Source organism: Clarias gariepinus, chromosome 24, assembly GCF_024256425.1.
Source record: "Clarias gariepinus isolate MV-2021 ecotype Netherlands chromosome 24, CGAR_prim_01v2, whole genome shotgun sequence".
Classification (NCBI taxonomy): Eukaryota; Metazoa; Chordata; class Actinopteri; order Siluriformes; family Clariidae; genus Clarias; species Clarias gariepinus.
The window spans coordinates 8659713-8687703 of record NC_071123.1 but is presented as its reverse complement, the minus strand read 5'-3'; the positions used below and the strand labels follow the sequence as shown (position 1 = coordinate 8687703).

The following is a 27991-nucleotide window of genomic DNA, read 5'->3' as shown; positions in this document are numbered from 1 at the left end:
ATGAAAAAGAACTCAAACAGAACTGAAAATGCTTTCTCCTTTATTGTGCTGCATATCAGGTCTAATTATGTATAGTTCATACAGTATTCTCATTTGCATGGCTTTGGAAAATAAATGCAGCAGAGGCACCATTTCTTTGGACTTTTGTAGCTGTTTAACATTTCAAAAGAGGAAAAAAAACTGGCAAGATTAATACCACACTTGTTACACTGAACAATTCATTTAAATTCAGATGTCCAGATGTGGCCAAAATGTTAGCACAAAAAGGATATTTTTTGGATCCTTACATCATATTCTATATTAAACTTTTTAGAATTAAATGTTAAACATTTGTAAATGAATTATTAAACAAATTAAATTACAACTTCGTAGCAACTTTACTATTATTATTGAACTAAAAGAATAACTCAGATGCCGTTTTGCAGGGATTGTAGTGCTTGTAGTTGTGTTATTTTTAAACCCAAACTCTTAGTAGTAAGCTATTATATCATTATTGTGGTTAAATGCCTACCAACACTCGTAGGCATTCTTATTTCTTTTCACTTTTAGGCATTCTCATCACTTTTCATTAGTATGACCATCCGTGTGTATATACAGCATATTTTTCAGCACATCTGTTCCAGTTATTACTAGACCTCCCCACAAATCACCATCTACTTGGTATGGTCCTGTGCCCACTGGCACAGTCTCAGACAGTAAGCAGGAGGACTGACGGTGGAGAAACTTTGCCCAGGATATCGCAGCCTCTTCCACAGGTGCTCAAGCCTCTTCTTGAAGCCATAAACAGTGAAGATGTCGATAATGCCGATGAAATAGCGCTCCTCTGGCCCGTCTATTACGTGAATCGGGTTTTTAAAGTTTGGAAGCAGCCGCCTGTTTTGAGCCTGAAACTCCAGCAGTTCCGCCGATTCCGTTCCGACCTTAGAGACCACGTCTTTTTGCTCTTTATATTCTGACTGGGACGTCTCTGTGATCTGACCCTGAGATGTCCCTGAATCTAGTTCTGTTGTTTGGATGGTTGAGTCTTCATCAGGCACCACTCCTGGGACAGCAGCACGGGAACATGTGTTCACTGACCTAATGCAGAAAAAACAAATCCAGTCAAAGCAACATTAAGAAACACTACACACACGCACACACACATCACTCCGGTTAGGCAGAGCTTATTAGTTTGTTGTTTGACACACTTAGTAATATGAAAACGCTAGCTCAGGATGAGTAGTGAAACACACGGTTATGGTTATGGTTCAACACTCTGCGTTTGTGACACTGATTATTTGACTCTGTGCTGATACTGTATGTCCTTCCTACATGCCTGCCTGCCACTGGTCTTGTGGAAAGCAAAGTCAGAGATCTAGAAACAGAGGTGAACATGGAAATAAGATAAACAATTGGCAGAAACAGGAAACTAAGATTTGACCTTTTTATGAGCATTAAACATAATCAATGATGTGACTATAATTATGGCAGAAATCCTTTTAATTGTAAGAGCTATTTAGCTTCTCAGTTTAGAATTTAGTGTGAAAATCTTATCAAATGTAATGTTTTAATTCGAAACTGTCCACCAGAGGCTGCCATTGGAGCAATTCAGGAACAGTTCAGTAAATGAAAGGGGGAAAAAATCTATCTAAATAGTTGGTGTCCAATATTTGCTTTAATACCTTTGTTCTTGAACTACATGTGATCACAAGTTTATTAAATTTAAAATTGTCAAAATAACATCTATGTCCATTGCTTAAAACTATTATTAAAATAAAATGGGCAAACTTTAAACAATAAGGTGTAGCTGATAAACCCTGGCGTCTTAATTTTTGACTGCATAACAGTCAAAAATACAGTATATAAATATACATATATATATATATATATATATATATATATATATATATATATATATATATACAGTGCCATGGAAAATTAGTTGCTCCTTGCTGTATATTTCTGACACTTCACTGATTTTTAAATCATGATTTCATTTATGAAAGGAAAAAAGTTGTTCACAACTACCTTGCCCTTTTGTGAAAACATAATTGCTTCCTTCCCCATTGATAAATGAACTGTGATTAACCACATTTTTGGAAGCTGAGTTAAATTAACCTTGACACACACAGGCCTGTTTACCGCCAGGCCTGCTAAAACAAGAAATCACTTAAAAACCGAACCAGTCTGACAAATGAAGGCAAAAAGATCACAAAGGCAAGGTCCAGACAGCTTTTTTGACTTAATAAATAATCTAAAACATTTAAGTGTGACAAATTTGCAAAACAAATAAACAAGCAAAAGAAACAGGAAGGGGCAAATACTTTTTCACAGCACTGTACCTAATTTCTATCATTTTTTTGAAAGACCTGATTGTATAAATGAAATACCTGTCTAAAACCTTCACCCCACAATATACCTGACAAAACATCTGAACAATTCTAAAGCAGTAAGGGTTGCTTTCACACGCCCACACATAATCTCTGTGTTTGTCCCTCACTTCTTAGTGCGCATGATGAGGGTGGCGAAGGACAGGCTGGGGTGTCGCTCGTCCTGGTGCAGGGGCTGATGGGCAAGCAGGAGGCTGTAGTCCAGTACATTCAGTGTCCTCAGGAAGGATGTGTCGATTTGCACCTGACGTAACAGCCAGTGCCTTTGTTGGTCTGCCTCACACACATAAACACACACAAGCAAACAATTGGCTAACCGGCTAACACAATGCATTGCATCATGCAATCATATCACCATGGATCAGAATCTCAAAGGAATTTTCCCAAAATCTTCTGAAATCAACACCATAAAAATTGAGGTTATAGTAAATGATCAATATTAATGAGTGCATTAACCTTTTTAATACTACACAACTTGATTTATTTAATTTAGTGCGACACTGGCATTTTTATCACTGCCTGACGGACCCCAGGTTGGGAAACCTTGCAATAATGATTAAAATAATCATTTATTCGGAATAATTAAAATGATTGCTAGGCTTTAAGCAATGATTGAGCACTCTTGTGTTTGCTTAATAAGCAAATGATGCATCTAGCAAAAAGTACTCAGAGGATGGTATTACCTAATGTGATAAACTTCCCCTCAAAATTGAGATCCTTGAGAACAACAATGACCTGAGTCCCCTCGGGTGCTGGGTCCGTCCACCGGCTCAATTCGCAGCCCTTGATATCATATCTATAGAGGAGGAATATTCACAGTGTGTACATTATGCTGTGCATGCAAGTATATTTACTTTAGTTAAAGAACTTTGTTTTTTTTTTAAAATAAGGGTGGTGTTGACTTTAACATCCTGGTCATTAAACAAGCAGTACTTTTTATCAGGAACAAATGGTTCTGTTACACTAAGAATAATAAAGCCTTGTAAAGGTTGTAAAAAAAATTTACCCACTTTTACCCCTTATATATCAGTTGCTGATCCTACAGGCTTTATAGTGTCGTGTTTATTTTAGCCATAATGAGTATACACCTTCAGGCCAAAAAAAAAAAAAAGTCACACACTCTAATATTTCATTGACCATCTTTAGCAGTGTGCTTAATGTGTGAAAATTATTCCTCAAGCTCCCAAAACCACACTTGCACAACTTTAATTCAGGAATATGCTTATTCTATCAGGGAAAAAAACTCCATAGATAACCTGGTCGTTCAGTACAATCAGATCTGACTTTATTTCATTGTCACATAACGTGGACGAGCCGGGATGCACCTGTCGCCCTGAAATAGGGACTATTTTATACCAATCCAAACTTACTAGACCACAAGACCATTTTATAATTGGCCCAAAGTTCAGTGTTTATGCTCTCTAACAAATTTATGTGTTGTTATTCCGGATTAATCTCAATAACAAGTGGTTTTCTTATGGACACACAGCTGTTTAGTCCCAATCCCGTGAGTTCTAATTACATTGTGTGTGTATGGAAATGCTCTTAGTTTCAATATTAACCATAGCTGTGACTTCTACTATCGTTCTTTACCATGCATTTAAGTTATCTTAATGACCACATTTCTTGAAGTTGAAGGTTCAGCATTATCCTTACAGGTTTTAATAATGTGTTGGACAGTTCTTAACCTAATTCCAGTCATTCTAAATTGCCTTAATTGTTTTCAATGCTTGATGCAGGCCAATAATTGGCCTGTTTGAAACGGTGACTTTTTTTTGACCACGCAGTGTAGAAAAGAGGTGTTGAAGCTCTTTCCCTCTGGGATTAATTAAGTTCTCTAAATCCTGAATCTTGAAAATATGTCTTTTACCTGGCACATATTCTTTCATCAGGATAGAAGACACTTTGCATCACTATAAAGTACTACAAAAAGAGACAGATTTGATTATTATTTTATCTGTATTTTATAACCACTCAACAAAAAAGATGAGAACTCCACAGGTCAAAAAAGCCTCTTTACCTTCCTCTGATGGCCGATTTTGATGCTATGAACACCTGTGATCACAAAAAAGCATAACGATAATGATAATATATTTATGATTTATAATAATACATTTATAAATGTGAATCTCCCACCTAGAAACTTCACCAGGAGAGAGTGGGGATACTTCTCCAGATGTTCTATGTACTGCTTCAGATGCGTTAGAAGAAATCGAATCTCCCTTCTGCTCTGTGTTTTCAGGAAGAACCGTTTATCATTCCTGTAATGACACAAACATGAATATACAAAAAAATATAACTCCTAAGAGCTTGAGAAATAGATATAGTAGATTTAGATTTTATCCAGCAAACCACCCATGATTTTTTGCACAAGCTTTCAATTATTTCATTTAAATAGCAGGAAAAAAATATAAAATATCAACAACTTAATCAAACCATGACATTTATTGTGTACAGCTAAGTTCACATTCCAAGCCACATTGTTCAATTCTGATTTTTTTGGTCAAATCGGATTCACATTTCAGGATGGATCACATTCATATTTACAAGCGACTTTTACCTGATGCTAATGTACAGTCTTATGCAAAAGTTTGCGCTTTCCTTGAAAAATAACAGATTTTGGTGATTTTTTTTTTTATTGAAAAGATGTTAACACAGTCTCTCTTGGAAATGGAAAAAAATGCACAAAAGTTTGGGCACCCTATAAGTTCCAGGTTTCAGACCTTAATCAGCTTGTTAGATCTGACACATGTCAACAGCTGTCATTAGTAAATGCCAATTTCAAAGCTTTACAGATACTTTGAATCATCAAACTTCGTGGACACACTTGCGGACACTCAACAACCATGGGTTCCTCTAAGCAGCTATGTAAAACTTTGAAAATTAAAGTTATTGATGCCCACAATGCAGGAGAAGGCTGGAGACAGCTGATTGGCTGAGCTCTATCAGAGTGGTGGGATGGGAAGCACATAGTGCTATCATGTCAGCCAATCATGGGCATGCGTGAGCTCACACAAGCGGAAGGAGCGGATAGCACGATGTGTTATGCTGCCCCACAACCGCGTGTGAATGAGTATTTCGAAAAGATGCGGTTGGCTGTCGTCACGTGGTTTGGAAGAAACACAATACAGTCTTCGGCCATCCCTGACTAGAGTCCTCTAATAATGGGTGGGAATCGAATACTGCTAAATTAGAGAAAAATCTGGAAGAAAAAAACCCACCCCAAAAAATAAATAAATGAATAAACAAATAAATACATCTCTCCCTTTTAATTTCTGTGCTATAACAACTGTCTGACACACCTTAAATGTTGCACTTCAGTTCAGGAAAATATGTAGTGTTCGTGCACACACGCACTTGCCATTTTTAAACTGTTGGCTGTTAGTGCTGACTCACGTTAAGAAGAAATCTGCTTTGCTCTTTGAATTGCTGATGAACTGCAGGTAGCAGCCTTCAGAGGAGAGAGAACGCTGATACTCCTTCTCCGTCATCCCCAGAGAGCGCCGCAGGCTGGCAAACACCGGTCCTGCAAACGTCTCCATCCTAAAGTCCTTTTACACAAACAGTGACACGAGCAAATCATGACTTATTCTAATTGAGAATTAGTGGGCATCATTTGCTGTTAGTGCAGGAAGCAACTCTGGTGTATTTTAGTAATATAGCAGAGTGAAATAGTAAAGTTAATGCAAAGCACACAGAGAGACGCTGTCCTTCATCGGCTAGGGAAGAAGTCCGCAACCCGCTCTTTAACCCCCCTGCTGTGGCTCCCGGTGGCTTTGGAAAAAGAAATAACTAGTATTTCATTGAAATTGACTTTATTTTAATTCTTTAGGTTTTTCAAATGTAATTTAAAATTGAATTTTTAATTTAATTGAAAAATTGAAAAATATTACGGTGATTTTGTAACATTAAAATAAAACGTGTTTAATTTTTTAGCACTCAAAATGTGCATCTCAAAAGCCGATGCGCGACACCCGCCGGGCACGTGATTTATTGAACTTCTCGAGCCCCGAGCTGCGTTCCATTCCGAAGTCTACTTCACTTGGTGCTCCCTACTCCCTGCTCCGTTTGCAGAGAATGTAAGTGAAGGGAACTTCCGTCGACAAAACCACCATTTGAACACCCTGCGAAGTCAGCAGCGCAAACATCACGTCCTCCGTGCGTTACCATGGTAACATAAACACCTCAGATACATGTCGCTGCTGCCGTGGAAATTTCACACTACGGACATTAAATATTAAATATTCATTGAAACAAAAACTGATACCATTATAAAACATACTACTGAAACGTCTATAACTTGTAAATAATCTATTAATTAATAATAATTGATTAAATGTGTATGAAGATGTGTTTATTTTTTACAGATTACTAGCTTATATAACACGAAGAAAGTCTCAATTCAAATAAAATTTAAATCTTTTAAAATATTGTCGTCCTAGATAATAATAATAAAAATATATAAAAATCATTTTTCGAGCCTCATTTTTCATTCCCTTTTCTGGTGAAGTCAACACCTGTTGTTCACTCGTTCCCTACACCGTTCGCAGTTCCCTTTGTACTGAACATTTTCACTCCCTGCGGTTTGGAATCACACTCAACATGGCTGAACACCCTGGGAAGTATACTTCACCAGGTACTTCAGGCTGATTGGAACACTCCGCGAAATCACTTAATTAAAGTTTAAATGATTTGCCATATTAATATGATGTCGTCGTCGATAATGATATATTAATAATTTTTAAAGCTTTTTTTTGGTTGCACGTGACCAAAAAAAAAAAAAAGGCACTTTTTGGCTTGCTGCAGGTGGATGATTTATGTTCGGCTTTTATTTTGTAAATACTTACAGTACGGAGCCCCTCAGGGGTCATATAGGGAAAAAACGAGCGCGCAGATTAATAAATCATGCACGCGGATTAATAAACCGAGGTGGACAAATAGACATTGAGTATTTTATTTTCAAGTAAGATTTCATTTTCACTGTATCAGTTCACTGATTACATACATGCAACACAATATAGTTTTTATACATAGCATAAAGGTAAAAAAAAAAAAGAAGAAAAAACTGATAACTATAGATGCAGTGTTATTTTCATTTTAGATGTCAAATGGGATTTCTGGCTCCCAGTGTTTTCATTTCTGTGGGAATCGAGTCCAAATGGCTTTCTAAGTGTTCAGGGTTGCCGACCCCTGGGCTAGGGAATAAAAAAGTGCTTCTGAGTACATACTGTAGAAGATAAAACCTGTAGATATTCGAACAACAGGTATTACATCATCCACCATTCTCATTGTTACCTTATACAACCTCAGAAACACTTTTGTAGCACAGGCGATGAAGATTTCTTTCTTTTTTTTGTCTGAAACATCCTGTTTATCTGGAAATGCTGTATATTTACCTTGCCTTACCTTACTCTTCTTTTGAAACATCCTGTTTCTCTGGAATCATACTTACACCTGCCATTATGTAGCACAGATCATCCTGGACGGAGTGCCAATCCAACACAGGGCACATACACATACACACTCGCATTCGCACACTACAGAAAAGCCACCAAGCACGGGGAGACAATGCAAACTCTATGGACATAGACTCGAGGCGAGAGTCGAACCCAGACCCTAGAGGTGCAAGCGACAGTGCTAACAACTAAACCACCAAACCACCATGCTGCAGCACAGACAATCCAAATGACACTGTTACTGAATCTCACAGCTGTTAAAGATACTCTATTAAAACTAAAGTACCTTATGGATTTGTGTCACCTCCAGTTGGTAATCATCTTCAGAGAGTTCGTTCTGAAACAGTAAAGATGACATGGACATGATTACGATCACTTTAAGGTCATATATTAATTATAACCAGCATTCAGTGTCGGCCATGAGTCCCTCTACTGACAAAATAACTAAAAAATCTGTTCTCCAAATTGACTTTAACAGCGTTTTGACAAGTGATTTGACATTAAAACGCTAAAGGGTTTGTTCTTTCTGTCATTGATCTGAAAAAAAGGAGGAACAACAGGATGACTTAATTAATATTTTAGTATTATGGATTGTCTGAAATTAATATAAGCAAATACATAACTTTATTTGTCTCCTCGAAACTCGAACATTTTCAGTTAAATGTTCCATAACACTGTTTGGAATCATACAGTTGCTTTATTTCCAACAATAATCACAATTATTAGTTAGACAAACTAATCATGATTTTCAGGTAAGCATGATATTTCATGATTGCAGATAATGGCACTGCTTCAAGTAAAAAAAAGAAGATTCTCTGGATTATTATTTAAAATCAAACAAAAAGATGACATCAGTCATGAATCAGTCATTTTTACTTTGTTTTTTTCTTTATTTACACAAAATTTCAATTTTTCTATATTTTCTGTATTTTGCTATATTGTCTTTTATATATATGTCTTATTTGTACAGAATATTCTTATTTTTATCCTAGTTAAATTATTTTTCTATTGTTTTTCTTTTTATTCATATTTATTTCTTATCTATAAGATTTTATTTTTATGCTTATACGACCCTCACGGGCACAGATCATAACACTACAAGTTCACACGTAGTAACGCATCTAATCAATCACATATGAGACTGTATTCTTGTAACCAGTCAGAACATAGAAGGTGGGACATATCAGAAAAGATGGGGAAGTCAAACCTAACCTCCAATTTGAAGAAAACAACTTCTTCTTCTGGAATATTTCAGATGATTTGTGCATGTAAGCAACAATTTTATTAGATCAGCTTCCATGTAAAAAGTCACACCGGATTCTCTAATCGGAAAGATTTCAGTCAGATTAAAGAAATATTGTCCAATAGATGTGCCTGTGACTTCGTTCACGCAGAATTTAATTTCACACAATAAGCGTGTTTTAAAAAATGTACAACGCAATCTGTTGAATTTTGAAATTAACAGAAATTTTTCATGTGTTACCGCAGAATGAAGGTGTGAGATCGCAGTCATCAAGTGGATTTCAAGTGCACACTCATAAGTGTGTATTAAAAAAATCTACAGCATCATCTGCTGAATTTTGAGATAAACTAATGATTTTTAAGGGTGATTTTTAATGATATATGGTATTTAAATTCCAAATTAGAATATCTTCTCCTTCTCTGGGCCCATTAGGATTAATTCAGTAGTTTTCACGTGATGCATGCAAAAACAAACAGACAAAAATTCTAAAAACCTCTTTTACTCATCTTACTTCCCCAAATAACTTTTTCGCAAATATTTTCAATGTACAGACACGCTTATATATATGTATAAGATGTAAATGAAGCTAATGAGTTAAGTGTAGTTCAGTGACCTCCCCAGACACCACCACACTTGGGATGTTGAGGATTTGCAGAATGAAATGCTTAGCTGACAAATCTCAGGCAATTATGTGATGCAATTATATCAGCACGAAGCAGAATCTCAAAGGTGTCCAAAACCTTGTGGAATCCTTCTCACATAGAATTGAGACTCATCTGAGATCAAATACTTCATTAGCTAAAGATTTTTGTTAATGAATTATTTTGTAGGTGACACTACAGTATATTCATTTGTGTACTGTATGGAGAATAAACCCAGATACTGGGATACATGGAATGGGTACTGTATATTCTAAATTAGCACATATAGATCAGGTTGCAGTTAAAAAATAAACTGGAGTATTCCTTTAAAAAAAAAAAAGTGAGAAAGAAAAACTTTGCCAGATTGTTCGCCGCCTATTGCTCTGCGCAGTGGAGACTGGGTCATTGTGGTATCGCCCCCCCCCCACATCCCTCTCCTACACATGCTACACAATTGTGTTTGTGTCAGCAGAACTGTGATGTTCTCTTCTTCTTTCTCAGGAGGCCAGGCACTGTGAGCACCCAAAACAATACTGCACCCTGGACAGCAAGTTCATATTCGTAAACACATGGTCACTATGGGACCAAACCTAAACAGGCATCTCTCTCTGGGACGTAATCACCCTTCTAATTACTTATGAACACAATGTATGAAGGTGAAATGCCTTTAATAACGTCTATTATGTTTAATACCAGGACTGGAGATGGGTCCAGTGTGCACACACAGCACATTTCTTACCTGTGTAAAGACTTTTGGCTATTAGTTTTAGTGAAGTTACTAAATCATAGGATAAAAGAAATGAGCTGAAAATCTGTTAAAACACTAAATCATATAATTAAGCACACTTTAAATATGCGAGATTTATACATAATACAAAATGAGCTCTTTTTAAATTGTGATAAATGACTGCAACATGAACATGTCTGTCAGCAGAGTCAAATTGGGACTTGTAATGAAATTTCTTGTACATGAAGGCGTTAAACTGGTTAAAGAAGGCTGTAGGTCTGTGAATGATGATGATGCCAGCCGAGGTGGCTCGAAGCCCAGTGCAGTCGTTCCTGTTAACATTCAGGAACGCCTGATCCTTGAAAAATCGCCAACTTGCAGAAGTGATGCATTTTGTTTGTGGAACTGTACAGGCAACCATTTGTGTATCACACATCACTTGCACATTACAGGAACTCGACCAGGAGTTAATGCCACATCTCCCATCTGGTCCTGACTGCGCTCCAAGTCATTTCCACTTGTTTGGGCCATTAAAAGCACTAGTGAAACACTGGGATAAGTGCATTAATGTAGCAGGGGATTATATAGAGAAATAAAGGTTGCTTTACTCTCATAACTGCGTTCTATTATTCTGCGCAATCAAAAAGTCCCGGTTTGAAACGAACGCCTCTTATATTATGTAATTAACATCCGTTTGTAGTTTGCTTATGTAAAGAGGCTATATCTGAAAATTCTGAAATCTACTCCAATTAGCCTGACCAACTACAGGCACAGTGGATTAGAGTTCTGCTTCTTTTTAAATGTTTAATGCTTTCTCCTGGAGAAGTGTTAGGAGCATGTGTGGTCAGCTTTTAATCTGAAATGCTTTCAACTTTTCACAGCAGTTAAAGCTTTAACAGTTCAAAGCAAATGCATTTGTAGGACATTCTGGATAATAGGAATTAGGAAGACACTAAAGACGTTGAGTTAAGACGAGACCACAGCCCTTATAGGATCAGTCCTGCACGGAAAACATTTTCTATATGACTTATCAATTATTTATTTTAGTTGTCTTTATTCTTCTTATCAGGAACATTAAACTATAGTTTAGTTGTTTGTGTGTGTTTAAAAATTGTAGTTATAAAATGTGTTGCTTAAATCTTAGAATTTGATTACTATGAGTGGCGTTCGAGTCAAACCGGGATTTCTTATTATGCAGAATAACTGTTCCTGTTTAACCAACGAAGTTAGTCCTGTTCAACCAACAGTTATGAGCGTAAATACCAGCTTCTCTATATAATTCCCTGCTATGCTAATACACTTATTACAGTTTGTATTAGTGCTTTGCTAGGGCACTGGTGGCTCAGTTGTAGGGGTTTCGGCTGCCATGCGGAAGGCCAAGGATTCGATTCCCAGCCAGTACCCAAACCCCAGCCACTGGATGCAGTGCCGGTCCCAAGCTCGGATATACAATGGAAGGGGTTGCGTCAGTAAGGGCATCCAGCGGAAAACCTGTGCCAAGTTGTAGTGCGGACTGGTTATTCTGCTGTGGCGACCCCTTGCTGGGAGCAGCCGAAAGACCAACAACAACACTAGTGCTTGGCTACCATCGGTTCGCTGGAGCCATACATCTGAAACATTGGCCTTCCAGGAACTCATTCACGAAAAAAAATTAATTACAAGTCCCGGTTTTACTTGAACGCCCCTTGTACTTTGAGATAGATTTTTAAGACAATCCTGAATATCGACAGACAAAAACACTGTCTCTTACATAATTTCCTCTAACAAAATCCTGCAGGTGGTGTATCTAGGTCAAAGGTCGAATGCCAGACAGAACAGTTTTTCAGCTTATATTTTTTTGTATTCTAAAACAACCCTTTGGAAATGTGTTATGATTATTACTCACAGGTATCGAGTTGTCGATGGTGTTCTGCACAGCAGCGGCCAGGCCCTCCTTCATCATGCAGGTGAGTGGGTAGAACTCATGCTGTTGATCGATTTCGAAGACACCCAGGAGCTTCCAGCGCTGCCGCAGGCCTCCCCAGCCCTTCCTCTTCACCGCTCGCGTGCTGAGGCTGCTGCTGCTCGGCCCTGCCATCTCCACCTGGTGCGAATAGGAAAACAAATGCTAACTATAACACTATTACTTCAGATGTCTTTGTTCACAATGGAAGTGTTTAATCGTTTTGGTTTGGGTGACAACAAAAGATGCCTAGGATTTATTTCCTGGTAAACTGGTTCTTGAGAAGCCTGAAGAAGAATAGATGGACATGGAAGTTTATTAAGATGTAAGTGTGTACTTACATTAGAAAGTCATTTATTTGTTTTGTAACCACTGATTCGTGTTAAGCTGTGGTACAGTCTACAGGAAAGAGCATCTGCTGTACCTTAGCAACATTTAAGGTCTAACAGAGTGTGTGGTAAATCACACATAGCACTAGCACCTTCTCTTTTCTCTCCGTTGTTATTCGACTACTGTACTGTTTATAATTCTGTAGATATGAAACTCTTTTGCATTCTATTTTGTTGGCTGTATCATAATGTTGTATGTATTCTCTGTCAATAATTTTTATTTAAACTAATATTCCTCTCTTTTATCCAGTACAAATCCTTATATTTTCCCGCAACGTCCCATTTTGCAGTTTTTGTCAAATCTTCACACCAAATCTGTTCATTTCCTTCTTGCGCACACACTGTCCATTCTGAAGTGATGCTGTTTCTTGCTTGAGATATCGCCTCAAGCTGAGCTTGTGTAGATCATAACAGAAGATGACAGACCTGCTGTGGCCCGTCTCCTTGACAACAAGAGAAGTGGTAAAGCATGGAGTGTGTTTTCACTTAGATCGCACCCTCTGTTCTTCAATAATGATTTGAATAATTCCTGCTCAGAAATCCATAATGATCATTAAAGGTTTCTGTTGGTTTTTAGTGGTTTAGTAATGGGTATTGACTTCATTTTGCATTTTTTGCATCTTAATGGAAAAGACTCAAGACACTTTAGATTGCGTTCTAGTCGAAAGGTGTGTTGTAGGAGTGTGGTTTCTGCAACTAATGACTATTTTGACCGTTGTATAATCTATCAGTTACTGAAGTGAATAATGGACTGTTTGGATCATGACTCACGCCATTACTCAGGGGCTCTTATTTAGCTTCCAGCTTTTAAATTGAGCTTGAGTTTGTTTTAGTCATGCGTTAAATGAAGAGAAAGACAACGAAGATAAATACTTAATTCAAAATGGAACGTGTCTATTAATGAACATTGTGGATAAGTTGAATAAAAATGTAAAATGATTTTATGAAAAAAACTAATGATGGTAATGATTAATCGTTGATCAATTCACTGCTATTGAGAATTAAAAATTAGCAACCGAGTGAAAGTCTAGTAGTGGTAATGCTAGGTCGAAGAGGCGAGTCTCCACGAGTTTGAGTTTGCCTTCTTATAATCCACTTCCCCTTCCTCTATCTTTATTTTCAAAGAAAGCTGTCACAAAAAAAAATGTTTTTCTCACATTTTCAAAATGTGTTGAAATGTCAGTTGAGAAAAAAAAAATTCTCCTCTAGCTGTCTGCTATGAGTCATGGTGAAATTTGCGATGCTAGTCAATATCACAGATAAGCAGCTTAGCACCAAAAACAAACAAACAAACAAAAAAAGTTAATTCAAGTTGAAAAATTTCAGATGGGAATATTAAAAAAAATAAGATTAAGTCTGCAGGGTCAAATGTACTGTAACTCAAATGTGGAGAAAAGTGGGAAAGAACCTGAGGAGAGTGTGGCAAATTAGCATCTGTGTGTTGCTGCGAGCTGGAAATAACAAGCAGAGCAGAGCTCAGAAACCAGACACTAACAACACTGAGGTTCACTGAGTTGAAACAAAAAGTCAGCTCACAAGGACACAGACACTAATTGAGCACATTGTCCTCAGGTGTGCGACCTTTCCAACGTCAAAAACTGCAGTTCTTCAAATAACCACTTGCTCCAATAGTGAGTCAATCCCAATGGAACCCCATGTTAAAATGTGTAACTTTAGATACAGTAATATTTTTTGCAGCTTAGTAAACAAAAGAAATAAAGAACATTTTGGTCTCTATAGCTGGATTTCCCACTCATGACAACTGTAAGAGGTGAATTTTTATGCAACTCAGTTTAAATTACATTAAGCAAATTACATAATGCATATAGGGGCGCTAGTGACAGCTGCGTTGCAGGTGTCGAACCTCTAGCTGTCTGCTATGAGTCACTTTAGCTAAACTTAATTTACCACAGGAAATGTAGGAGTTGACACGGGATGGCGTGTAGAGTATAGATGACAGAGATTAATCAAATGCAAGATAAAGTTAGAGACTAGATCAGTGGTTAAAGCATTGGCCTAGTAAGCAGAATATCCCAGGTTCAAATCCTAGCACCACCAAGCAGTCACTGTTGGGCTCCTAAGGCTCAGATGTATATAGGGTGTTTGCCTATATATATATGTAGGCAATGAGGAATTGTATGTTCCCTTTATGAGGAAGTCTGGAGTGGCAGAAAAGTATGTTAGAGTGGTACAGGAGAAAAGACAGGAGGCAGAGCTAGAGGTAGCAGAGCCGAAGATGTTAAAGTTCTCTTTGGGAGTGGCATGGATAGGATCAAGAATGAGTTCATCAGAGAGACAACCCACGTTAGATGTTTTGGAGATAAAGTCAGAGAGGCCAGATTGAGGTGGTTTGGACATGTTCAGAGGAGAGATTGCGAACATATCGTTAGAAGGATGCTGAGGTTGGAACTGCCTGGCAGGAGGTCTAGAGGAAGACCAAAGAGGAGATTTATGGATGCATTGAGAGAGGACATGAAGTTAGTTGGTGTGAGAGAAGAGGATGCAGAGGATAGGGTTAGATGGAGGCAGATGATTTGCTGTGGCGACCCCTGAAAGGGAACAGCCGAAAGACAAAAAGATACAGGGTGTTTGCCGAATGCCATAGATGTACATGTGAGAATATAAATTAAATAATAGCCATCGTAGCATTTTAGCTAAACTGAATTTCAGCTAGCTAGCTTGTGGTAACTGAGATAAGTAGGCTCTGTTCATTCCGCCTATTTGCCCGTTTCTGGAATAACCAGGGTTTAAGCAGAGTCAGCTCCTAGTAAGATGGCAGCAATCAGAGCTCCCACATTTCTTCGTCAAAACCGCATTTAAAAAAAAATAGTTGACATAAGAGAGGTTCTCCAGTCTTATCTATGGTGTTTACCCACCTACATGATTATCAACTCCTTTTACAGAGCATCTCTTGACCACGCCCTACCTTTAAAGTCTTTTTTTCTCATGCTAGTGGCTGTTTTTGGTTGAGTTTAGAAGGAAATGCTCCCATCACTCTACTGTTCACTTCATTCCCGTAAGCAGTAACGCCATTCAGAGTTGGCGCGGCTGGAGTCACCAAAGAAACGACTGTTAGATTCACTGACAACTAATTTGGTCATCAATTTTAATCAACTACGTTGATTATTTGTTGTACGCCGGTTTCTGAAAGAGAGTTTTTTGTGATAGCTGATTCTATTATCCTAATAGTCTACTAATGATATTTGTGGTAATCACTAATATCCCTGGTGCTTCAAACCATCACAATGGAAACAAATAAGTAGCATCTACTTAGAAGAACTGGCAACTCTTACATTACAATGCAATGCAGTCAGCAGGAAACTGAATATCTCTCACATCTGCAATTGCATCAGATTCCAGCAACCATTAGATGAGATAATACTTTAAGTTTCTTTAGTAAATAAAATATGATGTAATATTTTTTTTACCAGCAGGATACGATTTCTAAAGAGCTGTGTATAACAACAAATATTGTACTTTCTTGTTACAATAAAGAGTGGAGCATTACCACCCTGTAGTTGATTATTGTCCTGTAATGTCCCAAAATGTTTTATTCTTCTTATACCAAAAAAAGAAACAATGAAACACATCATTTATAGTTACATTTACTGTAGTGGAACAAGTTATGACCGCAAGTTATGTATAACTGAAGATTTTCACCTGTTGTAAAGCTGGAAGGAGTTTCTAGTGTCAGTCCTTTAAATTTCACAAAGAACTGACACTAGAGACTCCTTTTAAAAAAATTCGCAGGGGCCTGGTGCCTATGCCAGGAGACTTTGGGCACGAGGCAGGGTATATCCTGCACAGGGTGCCAATTAATCGCAGATCACACACACATACACATGATGAGCAATTTGGGAATGGCGTTTCCTAATCTGCATGTCTTTGGAGTGTGGGAGGAAATCAGAGTATCTGGAGGAAACCCACCAAGCACGGGGAAAATATGCAAACTCTATACACACGCACACAGACCCGAGACAGGACTCAAACCTGCGATTCTGGCGGTGCCAGTCCACAGTGCTGACCATTAAGCACCATGCCGCCTAAAGCAGGTTATATTCAATACAAATCATGCCATATTAGGTCTTACAACCGGAGCTGTTCTCAGAGCTGCTGCTACACAAAATTCATTGACACATCCTGACGCATCAGGATTGTGGATTCAAAAGTGCTTTGGCATAAAAGCTAGTAATTAGGAGTTGGATAAGCTGATAATTGACTATATTTAAATGACACTTCAATAGATTGTCACTACCAAGGCATTGTCTTCAGGAGAAACCAGCTTAGGTATGCAGAAATGAAAAAATAAGGACCACTGCAGCATCTGGCCCAAAGCTCTGGATTAATATCAAGAAGACTATGACATATTTCTAATTCATAGCACTCAACTTTGTTTTTCAAGAAGTGATTTATCCTGGTCAAGTTACTGCCCAAGCCTATTCTATCCCACGAATAATGTGTATGAGGCAGGAATAAACCCTGGATCAGAAATTAATGCACCAGTCACAGTAAACTGTGCACATGCCCATTTAAAGGTAGGGGCAATTTTATGTGCCCAATCCACCTCCTGGCAAGTATTTCAAAGTTGAAACCAAAAAAAAACCTGGAAACCTATACTGACTTGCATACATCGACATGGATAGTAACTCAAGCTCAGGATTGAGTCAAGGACCCTGGAACTGTGAGACAGGTACAGTATGTTGCAAAGTGCGCCACAGTGCCAACTGCATTGAAAATAAGAAGAAAATGGTCTTAAATCCTGCTCCCATGCCACAAAGCAGGGAATCAGAAACTTTAACATAGTCATAAAGGTACTAGAATATTGTTAGTATCAGAGACATTCTCAGAGCTTTGCTATACACCGTTCAGCCATAATTCTCTGAAGGAGTGCTGTGATGCTGCAACCAAGACAATAAGCAGCAGATGCTATAAATCATGTAAATTGTGAGGAGGGACCTCCATGAGTCAGAGTCTGTTCTTGAGCCCATCCCACATATACTCGATTAGATCACGATCTTTGGAATTTAGAAGTCAAATCATCAGCTTGAACTCTTCATCATGTTCCTTAATTATTTCTAAATAATTTTTGCAGTGTGGCAAAGCATATTATCCTAAAAGAAGATAGGACCAATGAGATAAGGTAATGTCAGTGTCATGAAGGAGTGTGCTTGATCTGTAACAATATATAAGTAGGCTATGCATGTCAAAGTAACTTCCTTGGACCCATGTTTTCCCAGCAGAACATTGCCCTGAACATCACACCACCTCTGTTGGCTTGCCTAAGTCCATCATTTTGTCATTTCTTCTCCAGGTAAGAAAATAAAAAAAAACCAAGAGTCATCAGACCAGGAGATGTTCTTATATTGCTCCATGGTCCAGTTCTAATGTTCCTGGGCTCATTGTAAGAGCTTTCAGCGCTGAACAGGGGTCAGCATGGGGACTCTGGCTGGTCTGTACCTATGCAAGCTGTGATGCATTGTCTGTCCTGACACAGGGCTAGCCCTTACCCCCTATGTGCATCAACAACCCTTAGGTGACCGTCAACCAGTTGTTGGTGTACTAGTTGTCCTTCTTTGGACCACTTTTTGTAAGTACTAACCACTCGGATCACTCCTTAAGACCTGCCGTTCTGGAGATGCTCTGACCTAATATTTTACCTGGAGTACTCAACTTCCCGCCTCCTAACACACAGCATGACTGCAGATCAATCCCTACTATCTGATATCACACAAATGAGGATGGGTTCCCTGTTGAGTCTGGTGATGATCAGTGATGATGAGCTGATTAATATGATTTATGTGAATTGACACAGCATTGATGGGCATTGTTAAAAGCGCTATATAAATAAAAGCACATTAAATTGAATTGACCCAGTCGTCTATCCATCACAATTTGGCTCTTGTCCCTCAAATACTTAAGCCAGTCCCCCCTCCCCCCCCTGCTTCCAACACTCAAGACTGTGAATTGACTCTTCACATACTGTACTGCTTATCCACTTAACTGCAGATGTCATGCACGACACCAGTCAGTGGTTTTATGTCATGTTAGGGCTGATCGGTGTAAATATAGTATTGAAAATCATATATATATATATATATATATATATATACAAAAATTTTTTTTAAATAATAAATCTGTGCTTTTCTTTAGTGAGTATTCTGGGAAGATCCAGATACAGCAGTGGTCTCTGGCTCACAGAGGTTTATTTGTCTGCAGTGATGAGACTCAGATGCTCAGAGGCAGCAGATTAAATGTGATAACTCAGCTCAGTGTTTGTTAATAGATGTGTAACCTTCTCAATAATCATAACCCTCTTTTATGACGAGTACATTAGCATGCACATGAAAAAAAAAGCTGATGTTGCATGGACTACAGTATAAGCTGCTTTTCTAGTTGTAGTATTCTGTAGATTTGTGAATATTTGTCACAGTTTAAAAAAAGGAAAGAAAACCCCCCTACCGTATTTTCCCCGCCAGCGCTGCTGTAATACAGTGGAGTCGGATGGACCGAACATCCAGCTCACTTTAAACACGGACACTTCATAAGAATCATGTCTTATGAAAACAGGAAGCAGATTTAAGGAAGAAAGAGGGGGAAAAAATAAGATGTTACCTCTGTTTGACTCATCATGGAGACACTGGTTCATGTCCACTCTGCGGGTTCAGCGCATTCTTTCTGTCCTCAGCGGGCACATCGCGCAGCGCTCCGGCTCTCTCTGCCTGCGAGTCGATTCCGGGAAGAGTCGATTCTTCGGAACACTGAGTCGACTCCAAACGGAGCAGAAATGAACCCTTAAAGCCTAGAGCATGTTTTTTTTTTTTTTTCATTTATGTTTTAATGATTATATCAAGACTATATACAGTATAGTGTCTTATATCCTTTTGTGCTTTTGCCAGCACAATCTAGGCAATATGATGAAATAATTTTATTTCCATTTAACCAACTTTTCAAACAAGACTCAGAAACACTATCAAAAGACACTGAGATGATTTTCAAGATTTATTGTCATACGCACAGTAAAGAGACATGTTTCGCCCGTACAATAAAAATGTTTCTTTCCTGTTCCTAATCTTGAATTAAATAAACATAGGTATTTTAAAAATATATATATTAAACAGTTTAAAAAGCAGAATGTGAAAAAATTAAAATATATACTGTAAACAGGTGTCTGTCAACTTGCATCTCCAGGGTCCGGGTTCGATTCCCATCTCTGTGTGCAAGGACTTTGAATGGTCTTCCCATGCTTGGTGGGTTTCCTCCAGGTACTTCGGATTCCTCCCAGAGTACAAAGATATGCTGATTAGGTTAATATGTGTTCCCAAATTGCCCGTAGTGTGTAAATGAGTGTGTGAGTGTGCGTTTGTGTGTGTGTGCCCTGAGATGGATTGGTGCCCTGTCCAGGGTGTACCCCATCTTTTGCTCTAAGTCTCCTGGGATAGGCTCCCGGCACCCACAATCCTGAATACAGGATAAGGCGGTATAGACGATGAGTGAGTGAGTGATACTGTAAACAGTCTACGCATTGTGCAAATTCCGCAAAGTGTGTGAAAAATTCTGCAACGTGTTTGAGTAAGTCTGCAGTGGGTATGCAGATGATTGTTCAAATGATTATCATTGTTTAAGTGATTGTTATTGTGCAAATGATTGTTATTGATCAAATGATTGTTATTGTGCAAATGATTGTGCAAAGTGTGCAATGAATGTTCAAAGATCTGTCAATAGTCAGATACAGATGGTAGACCATGATTGTAAATTCCTGTCAGCTGTTTAGGAGTCTGATAGCAGTGGGAATAAAGAAGTTTTTTAGCTCGGAAGTGCTACATTTCAGGGAAGAGGTTAGTGAGGTTATAAACCTTATATACAGATAAAGATTATAAAAACATTTATTCTTAAACAAATGCAATTGAAATTTTTACTAAATTTTAACTTGGACATTTGAGACAACATACTGCATTAAATAATGGCATTTAGGCTTAATATCAGTAGTGTTTAGGTAAAAAAAAAAGTAAAACAACAATATATAAAATATAAACATATAACCAATTTACGAAACTTTAATCTACCATTAATTTTCTCCTCTTGACAGTCTGTCAGTTTTATATATATATATATATATATATATATATATATATATATATATATATATATATATATACTGTGAGGAGGAGGAGGAGACTGTGGAGGAGGCCAATGTTGTAGACATTTACTACCATGGTAGAACCACTGGTCATACACTACTAACTGCCCAGTCACACACTACAGGCAATTTCATACCACCGATTAGCCATGTCTTTGGACTGAGTGAGAAAACTAGAGTACGTGGAGGAAACCTCCCAGGCACAGGGAGAACATGCAAACTCCATGCACACAGACCCGAGGCAAGAATCAAACCCTAAACGTGCGAAGTGACAGTGCTAAAAACTAAGCCACGGTATATACATACACGTGTCACTGGCGTTCCTCACTGTTCCGACTGTAACAATAGGCAGCATCATCAACAATGCGGGCAGAGCCGCGAGAAACAACTAATCCATTCTGTCTGGCCTACCGCTGGTGGCATCTTTGGGTGCCACCCGTACATATACAGTGTGTGTGTGTGTGTGTGTGTGTGTGTGTATATAGACTTTGTAACAATTAATGAACTATTGCATTTTTGACACATTTTCATCTCTCTGAACTAAAATAATAATTAAATATTTTTGCTTTATTTAATCAGTGTATATGCAATTGTATTCATATACAATAAATTATTTAATGTAATTTTTCGAAATCTTGTCATAGTTCATAAATGAAGATGCTTAAATGATTATAAACATATTTGTTTACAATATGTATTTAGTTTAAAGTGTATTACATAAAGAAATCCTGCAAAATGAATATTCCTAAAAATAAATATTATATGGCAATTTTTAATTGACGGTGTCGATTGCTGTCACGTGACTAGGGCTCGATGTAATAGTAATATAATATTTGATCATAATAAAGACATAACTGTGTTGTGAAATAATATTTGATAGAGATCATATAAAGGAAGGGCAATCCGTGGCCGGAGCATTTTAGCGCATAAATAAATAAAAAGTGTATGATTCCAGTAGGTTGAGTCTTTTTCCATAGCAATTAATTATTGAATAAATTAATTAACGTTAACCGTTTTTGCTGACGTTTTATGAGCATCAACACAGCGCAATTACTGCGCAAATCACCACATTTTTTACTTATAGAATCAGCTGCGCATGTTTGTGTCGTGTTAACTGTCACTAATAAGGCCATTGGAGCCGTTATGAAGTGTTTAAGGAGCGATTCAAACCTTCTGGGGACTTTAATGTAAAATTATAACACAAAAAAACATTATACAAATAATTACATATAATGGCACAAAAACAGCAGTTTTAACAGTGAATTAAAGCTGAAGTGAATTGTGTCAGTTCTCCATCATTATTTAAATAGTAGCACATTTATTTAGTAAATATATAAATTATATATACGCGTAATAGTGTTTTGTACTTTTAGTGTCATTAAGGTGTTTTCCTGTCTTCTGCTTTAGCTTTAGTATTTGAGACTCGACTCTTTGAATCGACTCCTTCGATTCTCCTCCACACCTGCAGTGGCTGCCAGAGTCGATTCCTTCATTTTAGCCAGAGCGTGCAGTTATAGCTCCGCCCACACATCTCACTGCATGTTATTATTATACAACACTGTGTTTTATGCATTTATAAATTCAAGAATTGGGCCATGCATGCACAAGGCCAGGGTTCGATTCTCAGCCAATGTCCAAACCCCAGGCACTGGACTCTCCTACTTTCCCTGTTTCAAGTTGCAGTGCAGAGCGGTTGAGAATCACATAAAAAATATTATAGTTTACTTTTTATCATAGTTTTACTTTTCCAGGGGGCTTAGGGCACGAGGCAGGGTACACCCTGGACAGGGTGCCAATCCATCGCAGGGCACACACATACACACACTCACTACGGGCAATTTGGGAATGCCAATTAGCCTAACCTGCATATCTTTTGACTGTGGGAGGAAACCAGAGTACCTGAAGGACACCCACCAAGCACAGGGAATCAAGCCTGGCCGGGAATCGAACCCGGACCCTGGAGATGCAAGGCGACGGTGCTAACTACACCACCGTGCCCAATAGTGGAATAAAAAAAAAACTTTCATAACCATATTAGCACAATATGCACTACCATGCTGTGTAACAGACACTATACAAACAAATAAATTCAGGCACTACTATCATTTCCAGCTACCATAATTTATTATGGTACTTGCATAAGAATAAATAAGAACAGAATGACATGATGCAAATGTTTATGTAATAATTATTTATTGCAGTGTACAAAATCGAACTAAAATAAAAGTACTTTTTCTCGTTAACATCTTATTAATCAGCACATGCCTTGTATAGTGTACTAACACAAAATTATGTCTATTTACAGTCTAATAGGAGAGCAATAATGCATAAGAGCAATGTCTGAGGGGTTACTGAACATAGCCTCTGTGTACAGTGTAACAGCAGATAGGGCAGTAACACTTGTTTGAATTTATGTCAATGTAATTAAATTTCCACACATATATATATATATATATATATATATATATATATATATATATAGACTAGTCATTAAACTTTTTTACCCCCACTTTTTTGTGGTCTCTAATTGGCTCCCTTACATTCATTGGTCATTCGCTCGTGGCTGAACTACCTGCTACAGATTTCAGTTATACATGAGACTTTGTACATAAGCTGGTAAACAGGTTGAGGTTTTCTAAAAAACTGTGACTGGAGACTTCTATTCGACTTTCTTTGGTTTACGGTTCTTCCAAGTTATTATTCCTATGAAGGTCCCTGGGGAAAAAAAAGTATAAAGTTGGAGAAAGGTTGGAGATTGATCTAAAATGTCAGGGCATGAAAAACTGCATGAAGGATTGCAAAAGCTTGCAACATGTCCCATCACTCACTTAGTTTGCCTTATGACACAGTAAAGAATTACTGAAAAATCTTATGCAACATTTTAACAAGTGGTGAAATACCTATTAATATTTCACAAAAATACAGTCTCAATGAATGCAGTTATATTCACTTCAGATGTTTATAGGTTTACACAGAAACATACTGTACAGTACTTTTGCTAAACTTACCAACACAGAGTAAGAGAATTAACGCTGCTATGCCAGGAAGTATGACAGAGTACTCCAGAGGAAGAAAATAACTGTGGATCGCGTGACCGCTGTCGACAAACGGCTGAAAAGAAAGCAGACCTTCATGTGTCATTTACGTTATGGGTTCGGCTTTTAGTTAAACAAAAGTTTAAAAACAGTGTAGGGTTGGAGAACAATATTTGTACACATGAGTATACACTACAGACCGCATACTATTACTCACAATGGGATGTGTTACAATGTACAGAATAGAAATTATCATTTGAAATACACTGCGTGACAGAAGAAAAAAAACAGACACCCAAAGATTTTATTCGATCACCTTTTAGCACTCTTTCCGATCCGAGTCCTGGTATATGCCTGTTTCATATGTGGTCATTTAGTACATTCAGGTCATCAACTGACTTCACTTTATTGCCAAATAACTTTGCTGAGACTAGACCTGACCAACTGAAGCAACCCCAGATCATAACACTATTGTCTATTGAGGCTCGTACAGTGGCCACTATACATGATGGAAGCTTCACTTAATGAGCTTCCCTTCTTACCCAGATGCACACATTGCTCTAAAATAAGGTCAATCCAGAATAATCAAACCACATGACCTTTTCTATGGCTGCAAACTCCAAATCCTTATGCTCCCTAGCAAATAAAAAAAAAAAAAAACTGTCCCACTATCAATTCTATGAATATTCATCACATTGTGTGCGTAAGGAAATGCTTTTACATTCAGTTTAAACACTGCCATGGTTTCTATTCCTGGTTTCTTACCATACAACTTCACTAAGTGTTTAAGTGATCTACATTCATAATATTTTTTTTTTTGGAAGTTCAGCATTTTACAGATTTCAATTCTGCTTAGTTGTTTTCTTTGCTTAAAGCAGGCCAATAATTTGACCCTTCTGAAATGTGTGATGATTTTTTTTTTAGGCCAGGCAGTGTACTTCACACTCATGTAATTACTTATGTTATCATGTGCATGCAGTCCCTTCGGGGATATTACGGTTAGGCTGCTTGATATCTGTGCAGAATGTTATTTCTCACAGTTTTGTAGTCAAAAAAAAGAAAGAAAAGAAAACAACACTTTATCCTTCACTTGAGGACAGACATTCCTAGCATAACCGTCATAAATAAGTCAACTCTCTGTATTAAGTATTATGCTGCCACAGCCAGTTAAGAAGAGGCCTTTAAAATATGCTCAAGCAAGTGAATGTTATGTATGTACACAGTGGTGTCCAAAGTATTGAGACGAAAGTAAATTCAAGGTTTTAAGGACGTTATAAATAAAAATAATAATAATAAAATTCCTGAAGTTCATGTATAGAAATTTGCCACAGAAGTTCATAATTAGCTTAAGAATTCTCCAGCTCTAGCTGTTTATATGAGCAGGGGCGGAAAGTAAGACTCATATTCATACTGCAACATATGGTATTTGTTCCATCCACTAACTAAACCAGATGATTCTGAGTAGCTAACTCTTCAGCCAGACTACCTTGAACTAATAAGCGACATGATTTCGACATGCACAGCGAAAACTATATAACATGGTATATGTTGTCTTAATACTTTTGGCCACCACAGATTCATTTCACTTACCAGGACTATAACCCATATGGTGTAGTATGTGAACAGTAAAAGACTGAAGCCAACCAGCCCAAGACCGACAGCTTGATCTGCTCCGGTTGCCTTTTCAAAAGAAGAATGTGAAAATGTTTAACACTATGTCGCAGGAAGGGTTAAAACAATAAAACATGCCTGGAGATCTAAAGTATTTACATTTAACACACAATTTCTGCTTCTTTAACAGTTTAAAACTTTCCATTAATTCTTTCGATTGATACTACTCATCTTGTGCAGGGTTACACCTATACTAGGGAACTTGAGTAACATGCGTAACGCATCCCTAATCATAAACTAAGGCCAATTTGGATTTAAATGAATAAGAGTTACATTACTTTATTTTTTTATTATAATATTATAGATAAATAATTATTCCTTTATTATACTATTATATTATAATATACTTAATTCTATTACTTAGAATGATAAATTCAAGTTAGTAGTACAATTTGACAAAAAAAATTATAGTAGATCATCAGTTTATACTGCCTTATAAAGTAATGGCTTTTTTCCAGATTTAATGTATTCCGTAAGTCAGTCAGTCAGTCGATTACTGTTAACAGCAGGGTTTGGAATTTAATCCTTATACCTGAATGTGTTCATTTTGTTAGTAGTTTGAAGGCTTTACCGATTAAAATACAGTACCGTGCAAATAAGTCTTGCTGTAGAGCAAGAATGTGTTCAAAAATAAAAAGATTCTACATTAGAAAACTATAAACCGCAGTAAACAGTAATTAATGAAAAAGTCAATAATATGCATGATGACTCTTTGATTAAAATATAATCTTAAGTATAATTTGTGCTGTTTTATGAGGAAATTGGCCGCTTTAGTTTTACTGAACATCGCACAGAACCAGGCACGTTCTGCTTCGCACCTGCTTCCTTTTTTCATAAATGCAAAAGCTTTGTTTTTCGTTTGAAAGGCATAATATGCTGCTTTCTTTTTGGCCTACAGATATTTTCCTGTAAGATAAAATTTTGGTTATATTAGTTTTGCTAGAATGTTTGGAAATCAGAAATGTTTAATTGTACTGATTTAAAATAAACGTATAACCGTATACGTTTGTACACAGAATAAAAAAAAAAACAGTCCTTTTGCACAGTCCTGTACATTTGCCAGGAAAAAGAACAGTACATTAATGTTTGACTAATTAATTACCGACTACCTCAAGTAATTAACTTTTTAAAACTTGCTTTTATTTAAATTTATACATAAACGTATACGAAAAAAAAAAAGAAATAGGTCTTCTAAACCGCAACTGATTTTGTTTACACGAGGGCGAGTCAAGAATTATCCACACTCTGGCTGCAATTTTTTTTAAACTAACTTTTACAAAAGACAAATGCATGATCTTTCGACATAATCTTATTGCTTTTTAATAAACTTTGTCCATCTCTCAACAAGCCTTTGTGCTCCCTCATTAGACTGATCTACAAGCCGCAAATGCACTGCTGTCTTCACGTCTTCATCCGAAGTGAATCGTTGTCCTCATAGGGCTGCTTTCGGGCACCAGGTGAAAGTCAGACGGAGTGAGATCAGGACTATAGGGGAAGTGTGGGGTGAAGAGTGCGGATGTACATCATCAAGCAAGATCATGATTAGCCCTTTAATCTGAAGTTTAGGCTTTAGCTCTTCAATGAGCATCTCACTGTCACGAGCACTGTTGATTGTTGAACCTTTTTGATCCAATAATGATCCAATACTGGCCCTTGAGAAACCCAGAAACCTGTAAGTATCACCTGTAATGATTCCCTTTAAGAAACTTTCACCTTCCTTAGAGTATTGAATTTTGTTTGCAGATATCAAAGCGCTCCTGTTTGTGCATCCATGTTTGCTCGCACCGCAGTTACAAATAAACCACTGAAACACATTCAGCAGGTATTGTGGAGACAGTAGACTTGACCGGAAGCCGCTGATACGACAATACGACAAACAGACGCTTTCTGATAACCGTGCGGATAATTTCTGACTCAAACTACGCGTTTTAGTCTTTAAATATTTTATAAACATGTTCAACAAGCTCGTCAATGTTAAATTTTACGCAGGGATTTATATGAATCCCTTCCATTTATGTAATACGAACACAAGGAATATTATTGAAATTACGCCTTAAGTCATACGTTTTTAGTGATTAAAAACCTTTATTTCATCTTACCATGTCGAACGCGTCACCGTCTAAAGTATTTCCTGACGTCCGCACTTCCGGCTTCCGGTCCACGTCCTCCTGAAGAGATGGGAAATGTAGTTTTTCAAAGGAAATCATCGCCACAAGATGGCGACAGGACACAACTCGATGATTTCTCAGCAGCTTCTTGTTAAAGAGACAGTATACCGAACAGATGTAGACTACGTGTCGTTTTCTGCATGTCTAAAATCACACTTTGTGCACTTTTACAGGACCTATTTATAGTACATTTATTTTATTAGTGTACTCACA

General features: G+C 37.5%; 2 protein-coding genes across 3 annotated transcripts; both read right to left on the bottom strand.

The window, feature by feature from the left end:
• Positions 1–23: 23 nt before the first annotated feature.
• On the bottom strand, positions 24–19516 carry pip5kl1 (phosphatidylinositol-4-phosphate 5-kinase-like 1). Of its 2 annotated transcripts, XM_053484864.1 has the most exons (11): positions 19380–19516; positions 12322–12519; positions 8112–8162; positions 5766–5920; positions 4506–4630; positions 4390–4424; positions 4240–4292; positions 3053–3165; positions 2480–2642; positions 1316–1354; positions 24–1077 (listed from the first exon to the last, which is right to left on the bottom strand). In XM_053484864.1, exons 1-11 carry the CDS (start codon positions 19395–19397, stop codon positions 654–656), a joined length of 1374 nt encoding a protein of 457 aa, XP_053340839.1. In that variant the 5' UTR covers positions 19398–19516; the 3' UTR covers positions 24–653. The 2 variants fall into 2 exon arrangements, with proteins under 2 accessions (XP_053340839.1, XP_053340841.1); XM_053484866.1 differs by lacking the exon at positions 1316–1354.
• Positions 19517–23080: 3564 nt separating this feature from the next.
• dpm2 (dolichyl-phosphate mannosyltransferase subunit 2, regulatory) lies at positions 23081–27764 on the bottom strand. Its single transcript, XM_053484798.1, has 4 exons — positions 27710–27764; positions 25530–25619; positions 23913–24015; positions 23081–23619 (listed from the first exon to the last, which is right to left on the bottom strand). Exons 1-4 carry the CDS (start codon positions 27710–27712, stop codon positions 23564–23566), a joined length of 252 nt encoding a protein of 83 aa, XP_053340773.1. The 5' UTR covers positions 27713–27764; the 3' UTR covers positions 23081–23563.
• Positions 27765–27991: the final 227 nt, after the last annotated feature.